Here is a 23,597-nt window from a genome sequence, read left to right as displayed (position 1 = left end):
AAGCACTGGAGTCCCACATTGCTACAATAAGAGCAGCCTTAAGGGTATAAGGAGGAAGAGGGTCAATGCAATCACAGTGGGGCTTGAGGCGCAGGAGCGAGGAGGTCACAAATAGGGGATGTGGGTTGCCTACGCCCCCGTATACTGGGGAATTTCTCTCCTTCACATGGGGTCATCTCATTTAGCCTCCCGTCCCAGACTGTTTGAAGTTCCTCTGAAACCTGAGCATCCACTCCTAACGTTTCCATGTTTTAATCCCAACGTCAGTGTGTAGGAATGATCTAGATTAGGCTGTGAGAGTTAGTGTACATAGAAGACAAAAAACAGGATTGCATAGAAACACTGAACTGAATTCCTGTATCTGTTATAATTACCCAATCAAATAAACCACATCTCACACACCACAATTAGACACCACCGCCCCTGTGGTTTCAAAAATCAGGGCTACATGAAAGAATGCGCAGGCACTGTTTGAATAGTAATCAGATGCGATCAAAAACGAGACATCAAAGAATGGCAAAATGTGGAAAACGAAATCCTTGAATGCAGAAAGTCTCTCCTGTGACAGCAGTGAAGGGGCCAGAGGGACTAATAGCTGGATTTCCTTTTCAACGCAGCCCTCGCAAAATACATGCTCTATCATGTCATGTCTTGGACAAAGGAGTGTTTAGTGGGTGGTGGATATTTGGCCAGAAATAGATTCTGATTCTGATTATAAAATAGTGATTTACTGTGTAAGATTATTAATACCAGATCTGTTTTCCATTCTGTGAGCATAAATGGCAGTGAAATGTGTAAGCTGAGTACAATTCTGGTTGTAATACAGCTAAAGCTTTCACATTCTAATTACTGTGGTATTCGGAAAGGATAGTTTTGACATTGGGCGAGTTGAGTGAAACCTTTGAGCAGGTGAGGGTTTCTTTGTTTCACACTGTGGCTTGTTTGGATGTCTGGTCTTCTCCACACACGTGTTTCTCACACGAGATCTTTACCCCTGCTTTCACGAGGCCAAACCCTGTTTCATCTCTGTGCCCTGATGGGGGCTGTGGCTCAAATGCTGGCATGTTCAAAGCTACAAAAACTCCTGAAGTGTCAGGCACTCTGGGCATACAATCCTCCTGATGACAGAAACACATGCTCTGTGTCGGACAATCGCTTTGGCTTTATGAACCTCAATGACTCCACATCCTAAACGTGCTCCATCGTCCAGTCACATCCCCCCCCTCCACTCTCTTTATTCTCCTTTCCCTACCACATAAAGCACAGCTAGGCCACTGTGAGCAGGTTCCAGTCTCTTCCACGTTAGTGAATGAGCGCTCAATGTGTCCCATCCAAGCTCTACTGCTCCACGTGCAGGTGGTAGGCTGCGTGTATTTGTTCATGCTCCCAGGTGGAGGGACTATGTGTGGGAACATTTGCTTTCTGAGGTTCAGGATCGATGAGGGAGAGATAAGAGTGCTCAGTGGCCTTGGCTGAGCATGCGTGGAAGTCGTTTGTTGTGTGAGAACTTCCTCGTTATTGTAATTTCTCAATGGGCGCCATTGAGTGTCTCCCTGAGAATGGCTCAAATGATCAGCATTTAGGGGCTGTGTCGGGCTGTATTATGGTGGAATGACTAAGACATTGCAGTATTCACATCACGCGGGTACCCTCATATCAGTTAAAGCACAGGTGAAGTTGTGTTTCAGTGTGGCATGTACTTTTTCAACAGTTGTGGTCCAAACATGCCACAAAACTTCTACAAACAGTGGAACCTTCAGAAAACAAACAACTCTTGAAACAAAAAACTCTTGTGCCCAATTAAATGAATACTGAATCCTGTAACTAATTCCAGGAAAAAAAAAATATATCAGGCAAAATACAACCATCTTATCTTTTGAACAGCAGAATCATTTTGGCCTCTTTGAATTTCTAAATAAAAAACAGTAATAGTATTTTGGAGGGGGCTGAACCTGAGGGGTTGCTTTACGTTTATCTTCATCCAGTAAAACACATTTACTAATTTACAATTCAACACTGTCCAAAACTGAGGCCACTGCGATATGCAGCATGATTAGAGGTGTACGGACATGAGAATATGTTCCCATGTTTACGATGGAGAGACTTTAGAAAAGTGGAATATAGAATTATAAGACTGCAAATTTACAGTTCTTCCACTTCCAGTTCTTCTTTAACATACAACACCACAAGAATCCTGGAATTTTTTGAGTGTCCCTGTGTTTTTGAATCTTTCCCATCAGCGCTGGTGCTTACCGTGGGAATCAAGGGCAGCGATAGGAGGATGTGGGAGAATAAGAACATGCAACACATAACATTTAGAGGAAAGGGGCTCGGATAGGGGAACGCACAATTACCTTCTCTACTCTTCTCCCCTGAAGTCACAACTTTGAAAGCAAATCTTCCATACCGTAAATGTGTCAGCCTTGAGTGCCAATAGGTCTCTGGGAACCCAGCGATAGATGTAAGGATAAGACAGCAACCTGTCCACACCTGATCTTCCTTCCACACCTTTCACTCAAACTTATCAAGCTGATCTCTCCCTTATCACACTCTGTGTTTTTAAAAAACACCAACACGTGTTTGTGCACAATACCGACTGCCTGTTTAACTGTTATGTTATTATTTCATTTAGTAGGAGTCTCAAATTTACGACTCTCAGACATCATTCCTGCACATGGAGTGAAGGCTGATGAAAAATGCCTCTGGGAAGTGGTGTTCAACCTCGGCTGTTCCCTTCTCTCCGTAATCAAGCAGTAGTGAAGGCCCTCTCTCTTTGCCCGATAGCAAATATATATATATCACCTTTAACAGGCGCACATTCCGTTGCTGGCACCATGGGAAAACACAGAGCGGTAGCACCACATTGTTGTTGAGTGAGTGTAGCGACAGAAAGAGAGAACGACAAGGGGTTGGTTATGGGAGCTATATGTGACCATAAGAAACGGCGGACTAAAAGCAAATAAAATGTGAGAGAAATGCTGCGTGTGAAGTTGTACCATCAACCCAGATACTAAGTAGGAAGAGCACATGCACAACGAGCGCGTCCGCCTCATTCCGAGTCCTCCTTTGTGGCGGTTTGAAGCGCCCCTGTGTGTGGTCTGAATAGTTCCCGTCTTCTCGGGGAGAGCAGATCTCTCAGACACTTCAGCGCTGCAGTCTCACACACGGCCTCCGATGAGCGCAGAGCAAAGAGGGAGAGGTCCAATAAACAAGGCCCGTTTGATCCGACCGCAGCGCAGCAGCCTGCCAAGTTCCCCTTTGTCTCAGCCGAGGACACCACAGCCGTCACACAGACAGCCGTCTACCCGCCGCTCTTAGCTGCGGTGAGGGGCATCGTTCACATGCTGCTCTGCCAGTAGAGCCAGCGCCGGAGAGAAAGAGAGACAAAGGCAAAGCCTGGAGAGAAAATGTGCAAAAGACCCAATCTGCATGTGCAGTGCATTAATGTGCACCCAAATGTTAGTGTCTGGGTTTCTGTTTCTTTCCATCACTCCGTTCTCTAACCAGCTGCATGCGGCTGTTGTGCAACACAAAGGTGATTAGGTGGCGATGCTTTTCAAAGTTCCACATGGTACTCATCATTCTGGGATTGAGTCAGCCCACGGCTGCTGGAGCGCCGCCGGGGGACCGAGTTTGCGGATCCTTGTGAAACACGCGAAAGGAGAAAGCCAAATCCAGTAAACTTGATATTGCACATAAGTGGAACCAGAACATTTGTGCCATTGTTCTTTTAAACAGTGACCTTGTCTACATACTGAGAAAAAAAGGATCTCATTGCTTAATATTGAGTGAAATCTCAACTTTAAAGAAATAGGCACGTATTAATAGTAATGAAAATCTGTTATTTTGGGCAAAATATAATATAAATCATCTGAATCCAAATGGAAGGTTGCACCATGTTTCTGTCTTTCTCCTTAATTATAAAATAACAGACCAGGGTGAAATTTGCGTTTCTTCTATTTTCTGTCAGGTTAGGATTTTGTAAACCAAGGACTTCAACTTAACAGACTCGTCTGCAAGGACACAATAACTGCTGGCATGCATCTTCAATTTCACAGGGAGGTCATATTGTATAATAGAAATGGGGATTTTGGATAAAATAAATGGCCGAAATAACAGGGTAAACTTGAGTTCTATTCCTCTTGGCCCAGTGATGGCTGCAGAGGCTCCAGCGTTGAGTTGTGCTTTTCTTAATGAAATACCATTTTGTAGAGTCAATCTTCTAAGTCTTGTTTTGTGTGTGCTGGGTCCCTGTGTTCCTCTTGGATAGGAGGAAACTCTAAACTGAGCCCTGGATCAGCTGCAACCAGCAAAAACTATTTCCCACAGTTGAGACCCGGGCGGCAACAGCCAGATATCTGACACTAATCACCCATTAAAAGCATCAGGCTGTTTTGCGCCGGGCTACAGAGAGAGCGACAGTGACAGCTGCTGCTACCACGTCCAACTGAGGGATTCTAGGAACACAGACAAAACCTCTTGTCTGATCTGATCAATTGTGTGTTGTTCTTTTTTCTCATCGGGAAGCTGACATGCTGCTGCTTTTTTGTTTTTTTCAAGTCAAAGTTTGAGCAAATGAAAATAAGTGTAGCCATATATGAGGTAACGAATAGCTCTGAATGCTATAAACCATTCATATGAAGAGAGCACTGTTAGTCATACAAAAACTAATTTCAGAGCCCGGAAAGGGAGTTGGATGTTTCAAAGATCAAAGCTCAAGTTTCAGTTTTTTAACTTTGTTTGTTTCTTTCTTTTACTTCTTTCACCCCCCCCCCCCCCCCCCCCCCCCTCCCACCCAGAAGAATCTTCCTCTCTCCAGTGGGGTTCTAGAGGCCTGATGTTTGGCCGGCCTGCGCTTTGGTCACAGAACGGCGTTTGGTTCAACAGCATGCCAAACAAAGGGCCATTTCGCGCGGCGTCTGCAAGGGGGGATCAACTTTAAGCCAAAGTGAGCGGTTCCAGGCCAATTTTAATGCAGCACCTGTCGGGGCTCAGCTCGGATCCAGGACCCTGCAGGACCCTGTCTTTGCAGCTGTGAGTCCAATCTGAACCTCGGTCAGGAACATGGGCCAGGACCCCACTCCAACCCCTCCTATTCCTTCTAACTCAGAACAATGAAGCTCCTCTGTCCTCAGCGGGCCTGTAATCTAATGATATGGAATATGTCCACGGTGATCTAGTGGGTCCAGGAATGCAACTTGCACAAGAATGCTTGGTGTCAAAACTGTCTCGTGGAGTTGTTCTAGACTGTGCAATTGTATCAGATTCTCCTTTTTGTTAACTTTCTATGCTTTCCTGTTCCTGTCTATTCATTATATGCTGGACATAAATGGGCGAAGGCAGACAATCAAAAAAGGAGGAGACAAAATGAGAAACTCTAGCAGAGTCTCTGGGGATTAGATGTTTCAGAGAATCCATCTAAATTACTACTGGAAACTTCTCAGGTTCGACATCCACTCCAAACGTACCAGTTTATTTTCTTCTGTTGTCGTGAATGGAAAAACGCATGGCCTCTTGGACCCCTCTCTCAGAACGTCGGTCTCTTGAGATAGGGAATATTAAAGTGGCTGATGTGACTAGACGGCTCATGGTCGTGCTTACAGAGCTGCCTGCTTGTAAATGTCCATTTATACCCAGATTGGTCCAAATAAGCAGAGGAAGCGAGAACTGCACTTTCCCACAGTATGCAGGAGGCCAAAACGACTTCCCCTTTATAGTTCATGACTGCATGGAAACTGCACTCCCACTAAGAGCTCACAGAATGGGCGAACTGGTGGACCATGGCCGCCCAGATAACACAACTTGACCAACACCGAATCTGATTAGCCAACTTGAAACCAACCATGCACACTGATAGTGGCAGCGCTGGACAATGTCATGGAAAGATTCAGTTCATCAGCCTGAAAATGAGATTCCCACCACACAAGTGATGAATGCATCGGTATTCACAAACCACAGAAGGGAATTACCGCTGTAGTTCCTTTGATTTATTGTCTCTGACGTGCTAGTGAGTTGCATTTTAAATGCTTAAACTTTTATCTATCACTTTGTCCGAACAGTATTTTCCTCTGAGTTAAGAATCAATTAAGCAAAGTTAACTAATCATTGGAGTGGAAGCCTGCATAGTTCAATCCCTTTTACTTATGTACCCCAGGTAATCAAATCTGTTCAGCACCTGCTACCACCCAGTGTTTCCAGCAAGCCTATGTGACCTCGACATCAGCCCAAATCAAGCTCTCCACTCAACATGACTCCAGACTCCTCATCTGCATGCCTTTGAAACCCCCTTTGTGCTTTTTATTTGACCAGGAACAAGTCCTTTTTGAGGGTATCTCATTTCTTATGCTCCAGTGTGTGGCTGGACTGTGAAGTTTTCGTTCTGGTTTTAAAAATTTCTGTATCCAAACCCACTGGAGGTTGTGACCCTTGTGTGTGTGTGTGACAGGAAGTCTTTTAAGAAGATTTTCTGTGAATTAGCACGCTGATTTGATGGTCGCGCTGTGTTCCGGCAAGAGCAGAGTGCTCTGGCCGCTGTACAGATTGCATTTCAGCCGCTCTTTAAAAGTCGTATATGCACAACGGATATCATATCAGCAGGGCCACTGGTCAACTGTCACATCTGTCTCTATATTCGTTTGAAGTTGAATTTTAAGAATTGTATGTTGAAACAATGAATCTCCCTCCATCATTTTTCACACTAATCCCCGCTGTTCACAAACTCATGGTATTCTAACTTCACAGACGGCAATCACTCAAAGGTGCGTCAAAGGGCGGATTGCCTGACCACATTTAACATCCCCAAAATACAAAAGACAGTGAAAAACAGCACCAAAGTAATCTTCCTTGTGTTCACATTTTGTTCGGGCTCAGATTGAATGCAGGGGCACAATGGTACCGGTGGAGTGAGCCAGCTCTCTCTAATCAGTTCGGAGGGCAGCTGTGCAGCAAAGACCCGACAGTTACCAACCAGCTGGCGCAGACTCTGGGAACCAGCGAGAAGGGCTGAGACGCACTTTGCACTAATACGAACCAATGCATGATCTCTGTCTCTGTCTCTGTCCCCCCCATCCGTCTCTTTCACACACACACGAAAAACAAAGCGAGATCAAATGAAATTGAACAAAGTTTTCAACTCTCACCCCCTGGTTAAACTATAATCTGTGGTTTTGTTACAGGCCTCTTTCCAGCGTTTACTGCGTCATGCGGTTGAGGATTCCCACATTACAGAGAACTGCATGCGGTGTGGGCTGCATGTTCCGTTTCCTGTAGATTAACATGCCCTTTACTGTGACAGGCTGGATCAATCTAATATAAATAAGCATTCCCAAATTACAACAAGCCTACGCTCCCCCCTTAACCCCCCATCCCGCCCTCACCCTCCGCTGAAAGTGAGAGAATTCCACCAGCACATCTGAACTTCCCTCTCTCTCCAGCTTGTGTTCCCACAGACGCCCCCAGGCTCAAAGACTTTGACTTCCCACATTTAAGAGTCACTAAAAAAAGAATCTTCAAATTGCAACCATAAGTTGGATCCCCCTTTCCTCCTTCCACACACCCGCTCGAACAATCCTATAGGGGGGCCCAAACGCTGGGAAAAGACAATTCTCCAATGACATTCATGTTATATTTTACAGTATTTTCCCATTTCACCTGTCGTTCTCTCCATCAGCAACGCAGTTACTCCCTGAGAAAGGCCAGCAATGCTGTTCTTTGGGTGCATACTGTGCTGGAGCTTACAGTGAGAAAACAAGTGGCCCCTTCGGAGGGGATGAAGTAGAAAAAGAGAGCACGGGGAAGGAGCCTCCTGGCTAATTGAACGAAGGGGTCAGAGGTCTGAGGAAGTTTGACTCCTCCACACAATGAAACAGATCTACTTAGTGCAATGACTTCCTGTCAGTGTTTGCAGGGTGGGAAGAACTTGGGCTGGAGTTTCATAGCAAAAAGAGTAGAAGCTGGACTTTTTTATATGAGATTCGTATAAACATTGAGCAGTTTTTTTTTTTACTTTGAGAATGTAACGAATCTTTAAGTGATTTTCTTGTTCGTTGTAAATGTATCTACAGTGCAAGCTTCATCTTGCTCATGGAGTTTTCTTTAGGCTTGATGCTGCAGCCAAGAACTTGATCTCTGTGAGATAGTCTGACAGTTTATCTTCCACACTCGTCCCAGCAGAGAGAGAGCGGAGTGTGATAGGTGTGTTATTGTTGCATCTTCAGTGAAACTATGCTGGCCCATTCACGGGAGCGCTCCGATAGAGTTGACATTAGAAAGACTGAAGTACAGCCGCAATCTTATCTCGTTTACAATGTACTGTGATGATGGCCATCATCACAGTTCATGGAAGTGTGTAAAAAGTGCCGTAAAAAAAAAGTGTCAGGGTCAGGCAAGGATTTGGTATAAACAGCCATAGAAGACATTACAGAGCACGACTTCATGGTCAACAGACACATACTGCTGGATAACTCTTTTTACAGATTCGGATATGCAATGTGCAATTTAAGTTAACCTCTTAATTATTTAATTTGAGTATTTCTGTTTCACCCAATGTTATAATGTACTTCTACTCTAGCGGGGTTCATCTAAAACGTTCAACAACTACTAGCTTTAGTTAACTAACTACTATATTTATTTGATAGCTTTAGTTAACTAACTACAACACTAAAATGCTTCCTTATGCATCAGTACCCTAGTAATATAATATCAACTCAAAGCCCCTTCAGGGTACACTGTTTATTTTGTAGTAATTTATTAATTTCCCCTCAGTTTTTATTCCAGGCCCTGTATGTGCATGCAAGAGCATTTCTATACGGCAGCTCTGCAACCTTTCGAACCCATAGCATTATATTTTACTTTCTTCCTCGTGCGTTGTCTTGCGTCCATTGTCGTACTGTCTGCTGTAATGCACCAACCGCCAAGTTAAATTCCTTGTACAGTATGTCTGACATATTATGGCAATAAATGTTTCCTGATTCCTGATCCTGATTCACTTCAGTAAATGGTGAGCTATCAGAAGTAAAGCCACAATTGTGATGTGAAGGGATATGTCTTTGCAAAATCTGTAAAACTTAAATGTGCATAAAAATTTAACAGGGTCACGAACCATATTGTGGCCTTTGAGGGTCATAAAATACATCTAATCGTCAACTTTAGGGTGAGAAAGCGGGCTTAATGTTCACTGTTCCCATTGGAAATATTCTGTCACAGCTTGTAGCTACAGCAGAACTATCACCAGCCCCAACAGCAGCCAGTCACACACCACTGCTGCTAAAAGCCCCCTGTCTCAGATGATTGACTGTTTGAAAAACACAACTCTGTGAGGGTCTTAGTCACAGATCTATTTAATAAAGTCTGTCGTGGTCCATAACAGTTCAGATGACCCTCGGTGACCCTTTCAATTTCTTCCGTTAAAACGTAAATGCAGTGTTGCATCAACAAACGCTGCCTCATGATGACATAAAAGTCCATAAGTCCATTCACCCCCACCCCCACCCCCCTTTCCCTCCCCCATTCCTATAATAACCGCCAAGCAGTCTGAGGACAGCAAATAAATATGCCTAGGAGGGTTGTACGTCCTTCTTTCAAAGAATAACAGAACACTTTTGTAGCTGTCACCTCAAAAGTGGTAGGAAAACAATGTCGTCATCTCCACGATGTGGAGCCCATGAAGAAATTCCATGTCCTTGAAGCCTGTTAATCAAAAGGCATTAAAGGACAACAATAGAACAGTTTTTGCTATGCCTGTGTAGTGTTTGGATCGATCCCTTTGTGCTTTACTTAATGTGTGTGTGTGTGCGTTTTTTGCATCACACCCGCACTGAGGGAATAACACATGAACAGAAACTGAGGTTATAACCCCACACTTCTCTCTGAAGTTTTTTCCCCCATAGTCTCTCCCACGCCATTTCCCCTATTCCCCCATCTCCTACCCTGCAAATGAAAATAACCATAAATCAGAGCCCCATCAAGCGTCGGGCAGTAAAGTGCTAGAATGTCACTCTGTTACTCTAACAGAGTTAAGCTCATGGGTGTCGCACAACAGACACACCTTTTGCAATAGCCCACATGTATTAAAGTTGAGTCATAGCGGCAGCGGTATATGCAAAGATTATTCAGGCTGCATTCACACACTCGGGCAGGCAGACACACCCCCCCCTCCTCTGTTCCCCAGACTCAAATGCCAAAAACAACTGTACACTTCTCTCTCTTGGGCTTCATTAGACGGAAAACATAAAAGATAAATAAATTAACTAACCCCAAGATTGTTGTGCTTGCGTGGGAGAGTTCAATATGCCCTGAAATAGCCTTTTGTAAGGCCAGTGGAATGAGGCTCGGCATCACTTCTCCATACAAGGGCCTTTTTTACCACACTCGCCACGGTGACCGGTCTGCTGCCACAGGGACCACACTGCTCTGGGTTCCCCACATGTTCTTTGTGCTCTTGTTCTGCAGCATTCTCCCTTGTATGTGAAAACACTTCAGCCACATTCGTGGGGGCGTCAACATTTTCTTCCGCCCTTTCAAAATGTGTATCTGCGTTCACTGCATACGCTCCTTGGTACTTGACATCGTGGCTCCTGGTAGACTGGTTGTGATGGAGCATACACATGTTCCCACATGCACACACGCTGTGGAGAAAACATGCACACGCGCAGACACACACACACTTAGAGGGAGCCAGAGAAAGCGAGAGAAAGAGACAAATAGCAGCGAGTTGCACATGATATCAGTTTATTGATAGTCTTCAGGGAGTCATTTGAGGAGTCATTTGACTCTGCAGAAGCAGGAGTGATAAATCTCTCTCCATTGGTGGCCATAGACTCACGCAACCGTTTACAAAATAGCATTGCTCTTAGACGCTCAGACACGTACTGGGTTGGGGCTGGTGTTGTCGCTGCACCCACATGTGTATGCGTCACACTTCCCGTGGCGCCACCATTTTTATATGTTGCCGACATCATCGTCAGTTTGCAGTGTTTATCTAACAGATGGATCCAAGTGACACAAAAGCAAATACAGTCGGAGCCATGTCTTTCACAAGAGAGTCAGTAGGGGTGCTCCTGTGTTCCTGGACCCTCTGACCTGCAGACGTTTAGTAGTGTTGGCACGTAGCTGGAGCTGTCAGCCCAGCATCTATGGGAGATCTGTGTTTAATTTGCAAGAGCGGACTTTGCCAGAACACAAGAGAGCGAACGAGGGAGAGAGGAGGAGGAGCGATGGAAACGAAGCCAGGACTTTTGTCTGCGTGTGTTCGAGTGCCGAGCGGACCGGTGTTTTTGAAATGTGGCGGCGATGATAAAGGCCGAGGCCGGACCTCTCTCTGCGATGTGCACACGGGAGAGACAGAGCCATTTTACCCTTCCAGTAGCAGTGAAAATGGCCGTGCAAGTGGTTGCATGTTTTAATCCATGGGGGTACGCAAGGCTGCGGGGAAAAGAGGGGGGGGGGGTGTCTTTGACACAGAGTAGTTGACAGTCTGTGTTTGTCTGCAGATTACTCTGGCACGGGCATGGGCCCACAAGCCTGGGAGAGTCCACTGCTCTCCAAGATTACTCAACGCATCTCAAACAGCCATTGTACGCAATCATTGGGAGTTGCTCGTCACAAAACCTTACACAAGGCTAAGCAACTAATCCTCCCTGGTGGCTTCTTTGTAGGAATAGTTGTTTTGCTCCCAGTTCCTCGGTTTATGTGTCCAGACTTGTGCAAGGGAGTGCGTACAACCGCGGGATGACGGTGACAGGTAACGGTGATTTCTCTCAGGTTTTTCTGGTTCCACATACTGGCTGGGCTAGTCAAGCTAAAGCCTGCCCTATTCCCTCCAGCCTGGGAACCAGAGCAGTGGTGCCTGCTTACCTAACCGCTCTCGCTGGGAGCTTTTCCCATCCCACTCATCTGTTTATTATTTTCCTGTGTGGACTTGTGTTGTGAAAAGAGAAGAGAGAGGGGGTATGGAGGTCAAGACGGGGGGAAATTTCTCCCATGTTACATTGACAATACCTAGAGACTGGGCTGGGATAGCGGGTTTTTGGATCATAAATAACTACATCTGAAGGGAACTGTAAAACATTTTCTCAAGCCCTTGAAATGTAGTAATCATCGTAAGACCTTGACTTTACCCGGTAGGTGGTGCTCAACTAGTAAGTTACAAACAAATAGGTCACTAAAGCCAAGCAACACAACACAAAAAATAAAGCTATAAAAGAGATTAAAAGAAGATGAAATAGCACATAGAGTACACACTGTGCATAAAAACTATCCCGGCTTACATCATGCCCTCCTTGAACCCCGGCACATTTAGTCTCACCTGGCCCAGTAGCCATTACTCATGTGTTGAGGGACCACATTTCTAGGCAAGATGAAGGTGTAAAATCCATAAATTGTGAATAAATTCCCAGTGACGGTGTCAAACAGACAGTTTTTGTGTTTTGTCACACTGAGGCCAAAGAAGAATTGTGTGGCTTGCTGTACAATTGTTTCCATAACTGCCCTGAGGGCGTTCTGAACAGAGTTGTAAAATCAGCTGTGGGCTCTGTGACGGAGTGGGCATTGGGTACATTTGACCTCAGACCTTCCCACAGCCTCAGGAGGAGAAGCCTTTTTACTGAGAAGCGGGAAGACCCTCTTGCCGGTCCCACATGGTTCTCTCAAAGTCACATTCCAAGGCATGCTTTTCCCACCATGGCCCAAACACATCACTCTGTTCTTTCCTGGAAGAAATCCAATGGAGTGGGCGATCACATGAGTAAGGACCTGCCCAGTAGTAATGGCAGACATGACCTTCTGCAAATGTCACAGTTAGGCCATTCTCAAGAGGTCAGGGGAAATATGGAGAGGGCCTGGATCTGGCAGACAGGTCTGGTCTCTGTAATGTGCTACAGAAACATTTGGTTCTGATTCCATTAGAAATGTTTTCATTTTCAACTATATTCATAACTCATTTCCAAGACATGGGACTTGCATACTGTAAACGGTACAGAGTGTAAGATTACAACATAAGACACACACACACTTGATTGTACAGAGGATGTGTAGGAGGAGCAGGTACTTGCTTAACATATTTGCTATTGATTGCTGCTGAAAAAAACCCACTATGGAGATGGGTTTGCCTTTTTCAAGGGCATATGTAGCAATTGGCCCCAGTTGTAAGTTTATGTGAATTCTTCTGTGAGGACAAACATGTTTTTAGGGGTCTTCCCAAGCTCACACGGGCTCATTAGCTGCCCAACACATAGTTTTCCTGCATACCCTCTTTAAAGAGCTCCTTCCCCACCGGCCCCAGTAAACCCACCCCGCCTACACTGTTTATATTTAAGCCCCCGAGTGGGGTAAGAACTAATTCATTCAGGGGCAGTATAGTTGTGTATGTGTCTATTTTATGTAAAAGAACTGTAATTTAAGATTTTGTCAAAGATATGACGAGCCCTTATTAACTAATGCTATTGTACTGCAAAAGTTATGTTGATTTATATTGTCTAAACTCCCATCTGTTTAACCTTTTGTTATTTGGCCTGGTTGTTTTGGTTTGATTATCTTATTCTTGTTTATCTGTAAAAACCTGATTATCTATGTGGGGGACCAAGTGGGTACCGGAGTCAAATTACATGTATGCAAATGCACGGGATTTCCTTTCTGCTGCACACGCACACACATGGACACATTTTGCGATGCAAAAAACAGTCAAATTGAATTGAGGAGGGAGGAAATATAATCTAATTTGTAGTGATTGCGGATTCGTATAGACGGACGGAGAGAGACGGAGAGATGGAGGGTGAGAGGGAATGCCGCCAAATGACAGAGGCGTGTTTGTGTTCTGATCGGACTGTGCCAAATGGAGCCGAATCACCAATGTAGATAACCAACAAAGACATCTCTTCACTGGGGACAAATCTATGAACATCTTTTCACGGTCAATAGATGGAGGCATTTCATTGTTTTCACGAAGAAAAAAAACTAAATCAGCCTCTGTAGATCTATCAGCGCAGAACAAAGTTTTCCATTCATCTGGCCTTGAATGAAGCAGATGACCAACGTGCTCTCTGGCTTTAGAGTTTGAGCGCATTAAAGAGCCATTTTCAGTATATTATGTTTACGTGAGCTTGAGGCTGTAATGTCCTTCTGTTCTTATGAACTATAATTTTCAACGTCTATCTACTCTCACCCTGGCTGCCAACATACGGTGCACTCTGGCTGAATAAACAATGATGTGAGCTCTTTGGGCTAAGACGGGCTTCCTGGCACAGACGTGTGTCTGAACTCCGTTTGGTTTCTCATCTTTACTGTCGGTGACAGTGAATAGATCAGATTCATGGCTGTTCTGGTGGTCCAGAGTGAGTTTTTTTTTGTTTTCTGGCATGGAAATAGGGCTGGGATATCGCCAGGGTTGCCAGGCAAGCCAATAACGACAGACTTTGATGAGGTTAATCAAAGACTAAATGTCTGTGTCACTTTGCATACTTGCTATCTATAGACCCATCTATCCGTCTGTCCATCTATCTCACTGTTGAACCCTCTGTTTTACTCTGTGTCCGACTCACTAAGCTCATGAAGCATTAAGCACTCACTCACCGCCATAAGAGAAAAACACAGGAAAAAGGATAATCATCCCTTGGATGAAAATATACTCCTTCCTACCAGAAAGCAAATTAAAAATATAAATGCTTCTACGCACTAGATCACAACATTGGAATAGAAACGGCTGATGCCTGGTGAAAGGGGTTAGAAACCCAGAGAAAGATAATATGTTACAGTAAGAAATGTGCACCTCGTGATGAGAAAGGTGTTTATCTCATTTTGGTATCTGCTTTTTATGCTTTAGGACATCACCCTTTAGATTTAGGTTTCTAGATAAACCTGCACAGTGACGTCAGCGGCTTTACGCCGATCTTACCTCATTGTCCACAATAAAAACAAGAGTATCATATTACCCCAGCTCAGATTACATCATCTTGGACCCGAGCACAATCAACCACCATCCCCTTGTTTGACAATTATCATGCTTGTATGCAGACTGAAACCCTCTAATCACAGAGTTTCACAGTCATTGGAACTGGTAGTTTTGAGAGAGTGAAAAGAGCGGAACAAAACGATACGGTAGTGGTCAAACTGAGTCGCTGTCTGGAAATTCCTGCTGCATTGTTTATGTTCTGGAAGAGAAGTGGGGAAACGCGAACAACGCTTGTCATAATGAAAGTGATAATATCGGTTCTGTGTCGGTAAAACAATGCTCATAACTGGCCAGCTAGAGAGCCAAGACTCTGTTGATTTATGCTCTGACCTCTAAACGATCCTGAATGGCCTCGCAAACAAGCAGCTCTACTCAAAACGAGAGATGTTGACCCCCCCGTCCCCCTCCCCCCCGCACCCCTCTCGCCCAGTCCATGTGTGAATAAACAAGTGACCCGAGTTGGGTCTGTGAGAGGTCACTGCACCGTGGAGTTATGGAGATGGACCGAGGCGAGGGCAGACAGACAGTGAGCCTCGGAGAGCCTGAGAGTGAGTGAGAAGGGAATAGTGAGGGACTGGACATAGAAGGAGAGGAGACGATGTGTGTTGGTTTCCCCCTGTGGTCTCCGCTGCCCTAATTGACCTGGACGCCACAGGCCAACCTCAGGGCAACTTGGGCTTCTCCTGTTTTGACCGTATAAAGATTGATAGCTCCTATGTCCCATGTGGCTACATCTCCAGTCACATGCAGCCATGGTAAATGGTGGCTGACCTCCACCTTTTCTTTCTTCGGTCTTATTGAATGTACCTCTGACAAATTGAGTCATATGGCAGCTTTCTGACAATATATTTAGAAATATTCAGAAAGGATCCTTGAAAGCATGGGAAGTAATAACAGAAACAGATAAGTGCAGACACATTTTTATGCATCCTGACCTGGGATTAAACTGAAGCACCCTGTCTAGACATCAGTTCTGATTAATGCAACATCCCACAGCACGCAGACCTCTCTTCCTTCTCCTTTTGCTTCGTCTCCTTCTGTCATTCTGTCTCTTCTTTTCTCTTTTCTTCACAACTCAGTCCTCACAATTTTCTGACCGTTGCAGCTGCCTTTTGTTTCTCTGAATCCCTAGACCCTCTGAGTCAGCCTGGTTTTCCGCTGATGATGACAGTGAAGAGTGGATGCGGTAAAGCGGCTGATCCAGCAAAATCCCGGCGATACAACGGGACAGATCTCAAAGAATGTCTTCTAAAAAACGTGTCACGGATAAACTTTTTTCCTTCTCGGTATTCATATTCACTGGCTAAGAAAGCAAATGTTTTGTTTGTCAGTAAACAGCGAGGGTGCGCGAAGTGACAGGGCTCATGCATGTTTAGCAGCTCAGTAATTGTGACGGGGCTACAATTACGGGAAGACCTAAACACGTCATGCTGCCCTCATTATGCCGCAATTATGTTCTTAATTGTGAAACAAAGGTACACAATGGTTTGATAAGACCTCTTGTTTAGTGAGACTTTGCTGTAACTCCTGTGTTCATTCAATTAGTAAACAGGTCTTCCATTCAGGCCCGGGCACCCCAATTCTCATCTTCCCAAATGCAACAAACTCCCTCCACCCCTCGCATCCCCAAACTCCACCCCCACCCCTGCCCTTAGCCTTCAGCGACCCACATTGGGACTTGGCATCCCCCTGAACATTCAAGACCCACAGACTCCTCCTCCAACCTCCTCCCGCCCCTTCCCCACCACCCCCTGCACACACACCCATTTGATTGTGATTGACAGCGTCTTTGTCCCATTGTGCGGAGCTGTCGCCTCTGATGAAGACACATACACAGAACTGAGGCGCTGCACTCATTGTACACTGCGCCAGAAACTACAGGTCTGCAACCTGTGGTCTGATCGTGAGCTCCATGCGGTGGGTGAGTCTGGACACGGCAGGGAATGGCAGGATGGGATGGGACAGGGAGTGTGCAGAATCCGGAATATCTCTGGTTGGGCTATCCAGGCCAGACTGGACCAGGGGGTCCGGGCCCTACTGGCCGTGGGGGCCAGCTGGAGGGAGGCTCAGTGCAGCGCAATGTGTCTGAGGAGGCCGTCATTAGGGTTCACCCCTCCTCAGGGATGGGAACCAGGTCACATTCTCTCACACGGCACAAAGCGGGGTGTGTGTGTGTGAGAGGGGTGGGGGTTCAAGGGAGGGGTTTTGATTGGGAGCAGGCCATGACCTCTTTATATCCATCTACAGATCACTAACTTGGCCCATACACATGCCCATACAACACATTCTCACACGCACACACACACGCATGCGTGCAAACACATGCTAATGTGTGCGTATGTGCACAGACCAAAATGCATCTGCAAAAACAAGTAGGCGAGGCATTGTGTCCTCACCTGATTATGGTCCAAATACCCTGAAATCTCTGTTGGCTGAGATGGTTTTGGTAGTTTACATAAAAACTAAGAAAATGGAAATAATGCTTTATTTATCTTTACAAATGAATAATACAAATTCTCTGTAAGGATTGCTTTTGAATATTGTGTTTTGAAACATTTATTGTTGCAAATACAATGAACGAAACATTTCTGCTAAAAAAAAAGGTCAGTCAGTGTATGCAAGCTATGAACTATTTCTTTATATTGCACTCGTCCGTCTCAGGCCACTGAGGATAAATTCCTTTACACTACAGCTCCAGCTCGGCTGACTGATCGTTTGGTGAAATCCAAACGAAACAGGGAAATACTGCCCCCTCCTGGTGCCTAAAGAGAAACACCTTGTGCAACTTGCAGGAAAGTATCAAGAAAATCTATTAGTCACGTGGTCACATTTTGTTATCAATATCCTTAAAAAATTTAAATACTTTTGATGGTGAATCAGAATTTTATTATTTATAAATCAAGAAAGTAGATTAAAATTTTCTGACAAACCCCTTCACAAACCTTTAGTCTATTGAGAAATTTTCAAAATAGGATTTAACAGCAGTTATGACCATGAGGACATTAAAAATATGAAATTAAAGGCACAAAACAATTACAGAAGATGAATTCATTTGGTCTCCATCATACATGTTTTAAGTGTACAGTTATCAAGGCTACAAGTTATATAATCATTATTTTTCTCTTTAACAGAGTTCATTTGTTTGTGCTTTTGTTGTCTTTCAATTGGCTCACATTTCCTATCCTGTCTGAGTTCTCCTCTAAACAATACAGACATTTACCAACTATATAACCACTGCATGTCGGACTAAGGCATGGCCCTAGCTACAATATCACTGTGTGTGTACAATATTCCAACACTGTATGCATAGCTTATATTTAAGTTTTGTACGTGTGTATGGTTCTCACTGTGTGTATGAGAGAACATGTCGTCCTGAATGCAATATCTCTGGGGGAAAAAAGCTTGTGCAATTGTGCATGATGTCTGGAATAGCTCATCATAGTAGTGTCTTTGAACTAAAAGGCACCTCCCCTTTCCTGGGTTACTGGCTCTAGTCTACCTGTTAAGCCGCAAAACCTCAGGAAAAGGCAATAGGAACATGGCGTGTGTCAGCAAACGTGGGATTAGTTACCCTCTTTAGTTAGGCGACACAGTGCGTCTACGCAGGCAGCTGCATGTCAGGCACTTGAGGATGCTCATGGTGATGTGCATGAGGGGGCCGAAATTGAAGAGTAGATTGTAGAAGGTGTTGACAGAAAGGCCGCCGGTCTCATCTGCGTACTTTAAGGCCACAATGGGTGTGTAGAGGCTGTTGGTTAGATTCCTGAAGCGAGGGCTGTTTGACTCAATTACCTTTTTAGTGCACTGGAGGGATGAGAAGCAGAACAAACGTTCGACTCATTTCGTTGCTACGTCGGCCGGTTGAACATTTATAACAGTTAAACACAACATAATGCTAAATTTGTAAATGGTGATCAAAGAAAGCTATTGTCTTACTTTGGCTATGTCCTCTGGTGTCTGGCCCATGGCTTCAAAAATATCTGTGGACGAGGGCAGGTAAACGTCCTTAAAATACCGAACTGTGTCTGCGTCTACTCCTGGGTACTCCATCTTGGCCACATCCTCCATCATCTTTGTCTCAAACTCTGTGTGCACTGGGCCAGGCTCAATCATGGACAACCTTTGGGGCGTCAGATGTAGAAGAGCGTGTGTAAGGGAGCATTTCCAGTGCAAAGCAAAGACAGATGTGAAGGAAGAACAGAGGGAAGAGGGGTAATCTACCGGATATTGAACTTCATCAATTGCACGGCCATACTCTCGCAGAAGCCTTCCATGGCGAACTTAGAGGCAGTGTAAACGTCATTGAACACCACTCCTAAATCATCCAAAGAGGGAGATAAAAGGTCAGCATCATGGCTTAGTGTTTTCAAAATTGAAATAGCTTGATTAACAGCAGACATGCATCAAAAAGCGTTCACACATAAAGGGAGGTAACATAGATCAACACAAGAGTCACACCCAATAGGAAAATAAGTTCAGATATTTGCATGAATAACAACTTGTACAAACTGTCCTCCAAAAGAAACAACTTATAAAGTACGTAAAAAAATGAAAACACAAGAAACAGTAGGAACAGAAATCCTACCCTGAAGACCCATGACACTGCTCATGACCACGATGTGTCCAGACCGCCTCTTCTTCATGTCCGGCATCACTTCTTTGATCATGCGAACCACACCGAAGAAGTTGGTTTCAAAAACTCTTTTCATCTCCTCGATGCTGATGCTTTCCAGAGGCCCCAGCAGGCCCACGCCTGCATTGTTGACTGACAGGAAACACACAGACGCAGAGATGACAAACAAGATCTCGTATCTCCATCGCTGCAATCACCGCCACCGTTAAATGCTCATGATACTGACATGAAGTAGTGATATTTCACTGTTCGCTTTCAGGCTTTTCTTTGGGAACAGATCCTCATAGATGGAATACAGATGGCATTTCTTGATATTGCCACCAGATGTCAGCGTGTGACAACGACAGAGAGGTGTAATGTAACGCCAGTCCACGGCAAAGGTCGTAATTAGGTGAAGTGGGTTGTAATGATGGATTCAGTGTGAGATTAAAGTTAATTAATATACATTTTTATCCAGAGTAAAGATTTAAAAATGACTTAAAAGGAAGAGAGACAGCTTTTCATTTAATCCTGCAACATACATTCAACCTGACTAGTTAAATGAATTGGTTAACAACAAAGGCCCTAATTAATTATTAGTGAAGTGGTGAGATTTATGGATTTCAAAACCTATTGTATGTTCTGTTTCAGCGGAAAAGCGAAAATGACCAGGAAACGAAGGTGTCATGGCGGAGAGAGAGCTGCAGACCCCGTTTCGGGTCGAGTATCACTTTGGTGGTCCTATCTGTCCTGCTGCAGAATCTGCCCACTGGAATTTCAAGACTCTCCCAATCTCTTCTCCCCCCACCTCAGTGCGAAAACCACAGATGACAGTGGTACACGAGATTGGCCAGCTAAAGCTATTTCAGTTACTATAAGTGTCATCCCAGAGTTGTGGCTTTATAACAGTTATAACAAGGGACTGTGATAGTTTGCTCGTCCACCTGACAAGTACGTTAGATGTTTACTGTTTCTCTCTCTCATGGAGGGTCGACATTGCTGTTTGTGTTAAATATAGGCTGCTATCGCAGGAAGGGTCAAAGTTTGTGTTGCATACATTAGATTGTTATTCCCATACGGAGGCGAGAAACTCAGCATTTCATAATAGACTAAAGGTTACCATTTATCAACTCATTTAAAAATGTATGATCGAAGGAAGACTAAAAAAATGTAAACATCCATGTTTTAAATCAAAAGCCTTGTCGTTCAGTCAGGAAGGGGACGCACAGCAGATGCAGGCCAGGAGTCAGGCGAGTGCACTCACTCAGGATATCAATATGACGGTCCTTGACATTGTTGATGCACTGCTTGACTGACTCGTCACTGCACACATCTAGTGGAAGCAACATCAAGGTTTTGCCATATACGTCTCCGGCTGCCTCCAGCAGTTTGTCCTTCTTCTTCAGGTCCCGCATGGTGGCAATTACTTATAGGGAGAAACAGAGGGGTGGAAAACGGTAGTTCACTCGTGTAATGATGATGCTTTAAACAAGAGCCTCTTTTGCACAACAGCTTTTTAGATTCGTACAGTAACACACCACGAAAAGGGACTTTTTATTTGCGTACATTTTTGACATATTCTGATTCATTCAATGAGAGAAATCGTGTTTTATCACTTGTTTTGTACTGTAAAACAAAACGAAAAAAGCATTGACCAATCGCCACACTGATAAAATGTCACACTTTACTGTGAAACCTGTGGTCTCACTAAACGACCTCCCCACACACACACACACACATTCGCACTCACGGCCGTGGCGGAGTCCGACGTGCGGGTCAGAGTTCCCAGCAATGACCACGCCTGTCGGTTTACAGGACACATTAGTGATTTCCATCTGAACCTTAACCCACACAGAGCACAGGAATCTATCATGACCAGTGACAGCAGCTATCAGCAGAGTGTGGACTCGGCTTTCCTGGCTTCGTCCACGTTGTGTGCTGTGCTGACACTTTGCTGACTGAGAAAAAAAGGGAGACGGGGCTGTTTCGCGATGGCAATCAATGGGAGTAAATAACCTTTTTGTCACACATTCCTGTGGATTTACCTGTTGTGCATAACAGATCACGGAAAACTTACGTAACAGGGTTGGATGAGTAAGATAAAAAGAGGGATTAATACGCTGTAGAGGTTTTTGCATTGCCATGCAATGCTAAAAACTTCATATTTCGTAATGAAACTAAGCCCATTGTATTTGTTAGAATCTTCTTGTGTCAGCATTGGATTAACAACAAAATACCTGCTATTCTTGTAATGACGTTTCATGAAGCACAATTAAGTCTAATCTTATAATTTGAAAACTGTGTGACCATGAAGCAACAAAGAGATTGAGAAGTGAACAAGGGATCTATTGTTCTTCTGGCTCCTGCAGGAATTACTCTTGGGCTGCTTAAACATTCTTGAATCAACCACATTGCGTTGCGCACACTGGGGTCTTTTCGGGGTTTCTCGGAGTTCGGTGCATGTTTCTGCAACTAATTATTACTTTACGCACAGTGCAATATTTAATCTCTGAAGAGCTCTGGAATGAGCAGCCCAGTGTGGTTGCTCTAAGGTGGCCTTATTAAAAGCAGGTCGCATTGGGAAAAAGTAAAGTCTGCTTAAACCTGGTGTTGCGGGAGCAGTTAATCACTTTTGTTTTGCTCCTCCATTTCACGGTGATAAATCTCATCCGTCCCTGAGGGCCCAAAAAGAAACTTGAACCAACCCCTTGCATGGTGAAGAAAAGCGGTAAAAACAGCTCGTATTCATTTAATTATAAGATCATCGCTGAAATCTGGTGTTTCCCTGTTACCTTCTTGACCCCCCCACTAGGCATACAGCAAATGATGTTATTCTGCATTAGGTCGCATGTAACAACACGGGGCTCTAAAGGGCAAACTCCTACCAACAGGGGTGGGGGCGGAAAGGCGGTCTAATTCTGTCTGAGGCTCCACGACGTGGTGAAGGTTTTTGGAGTGACACACTGGGAAGCAGGCGAGTATGCACGGACCAACAAGGTCCAAGTGGGACAATCCAACTCCCCTGTGCACCAATGAAGACTTCAAACGAGGCCATTGCTTTAGAGTGAACCCTCGCTTGTACAGGTCTCAAACTTTGTCCCTCTTTCAACGCTCGCTCCAGTGAGGGGGACTATAGGCACATTAGACACGGCACTAAACCGGAGCGGGCGGTCTGCAATTCGCTGCGATTAACAAAAAGAAGGGGGCTTTGTGCTGGAGAAGTCACTTGAAAGAGAACTGGCAAGACTCCTTTTGTGATTCCGCACTGGAAAGCGGCATCCTCGCAGATCCCAAAACCCCGCAAAGTGCGCTTTTCAGACGATATTTGTTGAAGCAAAAGAGGGGCGACTGGATCGCAGTCGTCGCAAAAAGGATATGCATCCGATATCACTGGGCTTAGTCGTTCCAAACAAACCACTTCTTTGCCATTAGGCGGGGAGCTGCGCATGAAACTCAACCGAACGTCGTGCGTAAAGGAGCGTTGGTGCATAGCAGGGCTTTTAAAAGGCAAAGTCAACAACGACACAGCGGGTTTTTCAGGCGAATTCGATCGGACCTAATAACAGGACCGAACTCACAGGTCCGATCAGAGAAACAATGTAACTTTAGAAGAAAGCGCATTTACCATGGTAACGCTTCTTCTCATCTTTGGCCAGCGTGACGGCGATTCGTAGCCCGATGCCGGAGGAGCAGCCGGTGATCAGCACAACTTTCTGCCCGCTGTTCGCCATGATCTGTCCGGGTAGGCGCCGTGTTTAGCAGCGGTCCTCTGCTCCGGATGGTCGCTGCCGATCCCCGGACTTTACCAAAAAAAAAGCTAAAGCGGATCACGCAGTCACCTCAGCCATGTGAGCCTCTAATTCAGTCACATGGTAAATAAAATCAGTAACCAAAAAAAAAAAAAAAAAGAGACGTGGCATTGAAAACAAATGGGATTTAAAACTTGGAAAATGGGGTTAATTCTTCTAAAATGTGTGCGGCCGTGCATGCGCACACGTGCGTGTTTTGTTGAGGGGGCAGTGCTTATTTGATTTCTGAGCT

The 23,597-nt window shown here is 44.8% G+C and overlaps 1 protein-coding gene across 2 annotated transcripts; it reads right to left on the bottom strand.

Annotated features, from left to right (window-relative positions):
• Positions 1–17,489: 17,489 nt before the first annotated feature.
• Positions 17,490–23,597, bottom strand: rdh8a (retinol dehydrogenase 8a). Of its 2 annotated transcripts, XM_040191871.2 has the most exons (6): positions 23,182–23,597; positions 20,821–20,982; positions 19,530–19,709; positions 19,166–19,259; positions 18,881–19,064; positions 17,808–18,748 (listed from the first exon to the last, which is right to left on the bottom strand). In XM_040191871.2, exons 1-6 carry the CDS (start codon positions 23,285–23,287, stop codon positions 18,521–18,523), a joined length of 954 nt encoding a protein of 317 aa, XP_040047805.1. In that variant the 5' UTR covers positions 23,288–23,597; the 3' UTR covers positions 17,808–18,520. The 2 variants fall into 2 exon arrangements, with proteins under 2 accessions (XP_040047806.1, XP_040047805.1); XM_040191872.2 differs by lacking the exon at positions 20,821–20,982 and having other exon boundaries at positions 17,490–18,748; positions 23,182–23,433.

This window comes from Gasterosteus aculeatus, chromosome 11 (assembly GCF_964276395.1).
Source record: "Gasterosteus aculeatus chromosome 11, fGasAcu3.hap1.1, whole genome shotgun sequence".
Taxonomy (NCBI): Eukaryota; Metazoa; Chordata; class Actinopteri; order Perciformes; family Gasterosteidae; genus Gasterosteus; species Gasterosteus aculeatus.
This window is presented reverse-complemented; position numbering and strand designations above follow the sequence as displayed.

Excerpts from the sequence above, each read along its gene's own strand:
- rdh8a (XM_040191871.2), bottom strand. The coding sequence starts at position 23,287 with ATGGCGAACAGCGGGCAGAAAGTTGTGCTGATCACCGGCTGCTCCTCC. Across the intron at positions 19,710-20,820 it reads CCGTCATATTGATATCCTGA|TCAACAATGCAGGCGTGGGC; the intron begins GTGAGTGCACTC and ends GTTTCCTGTCAG. Across the intron at positions 19,260-19,529 it reads CAGTGTCATGGGTCTTCAGG|GAGTGGTGTTCAATGACGTT; the intron begins GTAGGATTTCTG and ends TGGATGATTTAG.